The following is a 4,569-nucleotide window of genomic DNA, read 5'->3' as shown; positions in this document are numbered from 1 at the left end:
TTTGAGATCCAGTCTCTATCTTGTCCTGAGTGCCCAAGTCTCCTTAGATGATCCTGTCTACAGAGAGGGGACCTGGGATTGGGAAGGATGTAGGGGACAGCTACTGGGGGAAATGGAAATGTGGAGTTGGCCTAGAGAATGCTGGTCTAGGATTAGAGCCACAATCTTGGGGCCCGAGTCTGGCTCTGTGCCCAGAGCCTGGTGGTTTCCGCTCACAGAGGTCCCAACAGCCCAAGCGAGAGGGTGGGAAGGGCACTCAACGAGGAAGATGTCTAGCTCCTCTTTAGCCCTAAACATCGGTGTCCTGTGAGGTTGGTGGTTCCTGGGCCAAAGACGGCTTGGGCTTCCAGAGGCCTGGCTTTGCAGCTCCTGCTCTCACCCCTAAACTGACTCCCTGAAGATGGCATGGACCCCCGTGCTGCCCGCTCACCCCAAGAAGGCTGGGCCTGCGGTTTACATCATCCTTGGGCGTGGGGCTGACCTCGAAGAACGAATTCGAAGAAAACGGGAGGAGGAGCGGGCTTGTCATGGCGCCCAGCGCCCATTGGCCGCCTGTGGAGACTTTGGTTTTTGGGGTCATGTTCCCAGAAGGCCTGCCCTTCCCCTTCCCCCTCCCCACCCACCTCACGAGGTGTTGGCCAATCGCCCTGTCGGGCATAAAGTGGCTGCCAGCCCGCAGGACACCCAGCCGAGCCCTGTCAACCCAGAGGGGCACGGGCCGAATCACCAGCACCCAGCATGCGAACACAGCTTCCACAGAGAACACTGCTCAGTAAGTACTTCCTTCCTTTCTGTCAGCCCAGGGCACAGCTGTGCCACCCGGCGGCTGTGGGGCACCTTCTGCCCTTGGGGAGCTGCAGATCTAGCATCAGGTGAAGAAGGATGCTGATGAGAGGGAGAACTAGAAGGCCAGGGGTCCTCTGAGACCCCAGCATCCCCACAGGTGCAGATGAGGTATTCCTGGAAGGCTTCCCAAGGGAGGCGAGATAGACTGTTGGGGACCAGGGCATGAGGAAAGAGGATAGACCAGAAAGAAGCTGGAGAAGCCGAGGGCAGATGGGAGAGGAGCAGAAAAGGAAGTTGCAGGAGACCTGTGAGGAAGTGAGGCAAGTCCTGGGATGGGGCCTCCTTCTTGCCCTGATTCAATTCCCAGGGTCTAGGGTAGACAGAAACTCAGCAGAGTCTGAGGGCCTCAGATCATCACGCTTCACGCACAGCCACACCCCCACGGAGACAAGCAAACAAAGTCGCCAGTATGGGTGAGGGGCTTCCCGCACACTGATACAGGAAGGCTTACCTGCAGACCAGAACCCCCAAGAACCGGGAGGGTACCCCCAGTGCTTCACGTAGCCTATGGGCACACCCCTACAGGCTCTGGCCCACGTGCACTGGTTACATGCTCACCGTGGGCCCTCCCTGGCAGTGTAGCTACAGACACCTGGGGAAGTTGGGGATGGGACTTGTGGTTGGCACGCCTGGACTCCTGACTCTCCCCAGCAGCTGGCCCTCCCCAAGGGGCTGGTCGGTTTGTAGGAAGGGAAGGATGGTGTCACAGCCTTCCGGGCCATTGCACCACAGGCCCCTTCCGACCACGTGGCTGCCGGTGCCTGAGGGTGGGGGCCAGCGAGCTGGAACTATGCTAGTCTACCCTCACCCACCCCCACGACCTTCGCGGGGACTCCCAGTATCCCTGGTGTGTGTATGTGTGGGGCTGTTTTGACGGAAGGGCAGGGAGGTCGAGGAGAGTTGTGGGCATGTGTGACCTGGGCAGGACTTTCTCTTGTACCTAATTCACCTTTCAGTAGACCCGGTATCCCTTAGGTGGAGAGTGCCTTCCCTGGCTCTGTGAACAGAGAGCCGCTGCCTGGGGGGCGGTGTGCACCCAGGTCCACTACTTCATTCTGCCTACACGGGATGTTAAGGTCTGTACGGGAGTCAGGGACTTGACCAGTCAGTCTTAGGTCGAGAGCAAACCTTGTGTGTGAGGCCAGCTGTCTCCCAGTGAACCCAAGGCCAACAGGAATGCCTGTGCAAATGCCCAGCTTCCAGGCTTGGTGACTGCAGCCGCCTCCTCACCCTGTTTGGTCTGTGTGGTGACTCACTGGGAAGGTGGTGGCCTCAGTGAGGGTTCCTGTGCAGACCAGTGCCTGCTCTATGCCCAGCCCTTGCTCTGAGCTGCACAACCATGCCACCAGCGGGTAACCATACCCTTCCTGTCTGCCCCAGGTCTGGCCTTCAGTCTCCTGTTCCTGAATATGGCACGGGCCACACGCGGCTGCTCCAACTCTTCTGCACAGCTCCTCAGCCAGCTGCAGAATCAGGCGAACATCACGGGGAACACGAAATCACTCGTGGAGTTCTATGTAAGCCTCAGCCAGCCCTCAGGGTACCCGAGCCCCAGAGAATCTTAGGGACGAGTGAGAGGGTGCACACATGGACGTCCCGTTAGGGACAGGTGGGGGAACTGCGTTCTGCTGGGGACAGTGGAGCTGCCTGGCTCCCAGCTCTGTCCCTCGGTGACCACCTGCTGTCATCTGATGGTTTGGCACATGTTCTAGGTTCCCAGATATGGGAGAGAGTGAACTAGTCCAGTGCTTCTGCAGCCCCCACCGCACCTAGGGACCCTCACCCCACTCACTGCCGCACAGTGACCCCAGTCCCCGGAGCATTCCCGTCCCGTCTCTGCAGCTCCCACTACACCTAGGGACCCTCACCCAATCCACTGCCCACAGTGACCCCATGGCCCCGGCAGCCCTCCCGTCCCGTCTCTGCTGCTCAGACTCATCTCTTCTACCTTGGCTTTTGTATCTCTTTGCTGGCAAGATCACACAAGATCTAGGGTTTCAAAGGCAGCAAAGGTAGGTTCATCTGTGTGTATTTGCGGGGTTTTGGCATGCAACCCTCATTCTCTTCCTTCTTCAGCTCCCCCTCCAAGGCCTGAACACAACTACCCTGAGAGCTGCCTGCACCGAGCACCCTGTGGCTTTCCCGAGTGAGGACGACCTACGGGCACTGAGCAAGCCTCGTTTCCTGAACACTGTCTACGCCACACTGGGCAGAGTCTGGCACCAATTGGGTGCTTTAAGACAGCAATTTCTGAACATTAAGAATTTTCCAGAGCTGAAGAGGGCCAGGGGGAACATTCAAGGCATCAGGAACAATGTCTACTGCTTGGCCCAGCTGCTCCACCACCACCTGGAGATACCTGAGCCCACACAAGCAGGCTCTGGGGCCTTGCCGTCCACTACGACACCAAGCATTTTCCAGGCCAAGATAGACAGCTGCCGCTTCCTGTGGGGCTACCACAGCTTCATGGGCTCAGTAGGGAGGGTCTTCAGGGAGTGGGGAGATGGCTCTAGTCGCAGACGGAGACACAGTCCGCAACACAGCCTGCTCCGGGGCTGGCGCAAAGGAGCCCGCAGAATCAGACCCTCCAGGAGCAGCCAGAGCTCTAAATCCAGGGTGCAGGTGCCCCGGTAGCCTGAGGATACATTGACAGACACAGCATAGTCTGTGGATGCGGGATGTCGCCTCTCAGAGGCTTTCAGGGATGCTCCTGCGTTCAGAGCTATGAAGAACAGCACTTTAAAGCGTGGCGAAGGGTGGCCCCTCCCACCACGACTGGACTGCAAGGGTAGTCAGGTTGTGATGCCCCACTCCAAGCCTCCAATCCGAGTGGGGCAGCTGGGTCAGGCCACGTGGGGTCGGCTTTCCATTGATTCAGGGGTCTGATGACACACGCTGACTCACGGCTGGGCTGAAACCCCCAGGCTGTTGGTCCTTTCCTCTCATGACTTGAAGCTGTTGCCTCCAGACTTCCTCCTTTCCCTGTGGCTGAGTTCCAAAGGGGAGGTCAGGTCCAGGGCTCTCTCCTGTGTCTCATCCCACCCAGACCAGATACCTGGACGTCTGGGAGACCCCACATTTGCCCGTTGCAACAGGGGCAGGGTATCCTAAAAGGAACACGGATGGAGAAGTTCAGGGGAAGAGAGCTCAGAGTCCTGGCTTGTTCCCTGAGTCTCTGTATGACTGTGGACAGGACACTTTATATATCTGAGTGTCAGCTTTCTCTATGTAAAGCTGTGGGGTGTGTGTGTGTGTGTGTGTGTGTGTGTGTGTGTGTGTGTGTGTGTGTTTGGGTCCTTATTTAAGGCTCTCACTGCCTGTCAGCTGCTGGACTCTGTGACATAGGGTGGACATCAAAGTCTCTGTAAATGGGAACAGGGCGCAAACGGTCATAGGGTGGGTTCATGGGAGCTCTCCCAGCGCCTGTAAGCCCCGTCTTGGGGCCTCGCTGCTTGTTGCTCCCTCTGGTGGCGTGTTGTGGAATTTTCACACGCTGAACCGGTCCTCCCGGAAGGGGACGCAAAAGCAGATGAGTAATTAATTACTTGGAGAGACATGACTAATTTATTGATTTTTTATCAGTTTTTAATCACTTTAATATTTATAGGGCTTATTTATAAATGTATATTTAATGTTAATATTTTGCTAACATATTTAAAACTTGCCGAGTTTCTAAAGTTGGTGTCAGTCTTTTCTTATGGGAGAAGGTTTGGAGACCTACCT

At 56.8% G+C, this 4,569-nt stretch overlaps 1 protein-coding gene across 1 annotated transcript; it reads left to right on the top strand.

Annotated features, from left to right (window-relative positions):
- The first annotated feature begins 692 nt into the window (after window positions 1-692).
- Osm (oncostatin M) lies at window positions 693-4,119 on the top strand. Its single transcript, XM_057772772.1, has 3 exons — window positions 693-772; window positions 2,227-2,363; window positions 2,923-4,119. The coding sequence occupies exons 1-3, from the start codon at window positions 739-741 to the stop codon at window positions 3,478-3,480; spliced, it is 729 nt and encodes a 242-aa protein (XP_057628755.1). The 5' UTR covers window positions 693-738; the 3' UTR covers window positions 3,481-4,119.
- Window positions 4,120-4,569: the final 450 nt, after the last annotated feature.

Source organism: Chionomys nivalis, chromosome 6 (genome assembly GCF_950005125.1).
Source record: "Chionomys nivalis chromosome 6, mChiNiv1.1, whole genome shotgun sequence".
NCBI classification, from domain to species: domain Eukaryota; kingdom Metazoa; phylum Chordata; class Mammalia; order Rodentia; family Cricetidae; genus Chionomys; species Chionomys nivalis.
Note: the sequence above shows the minus strand (reverse complement) of the source record. Positions and strands in the feature narration are given on the sequence as shown.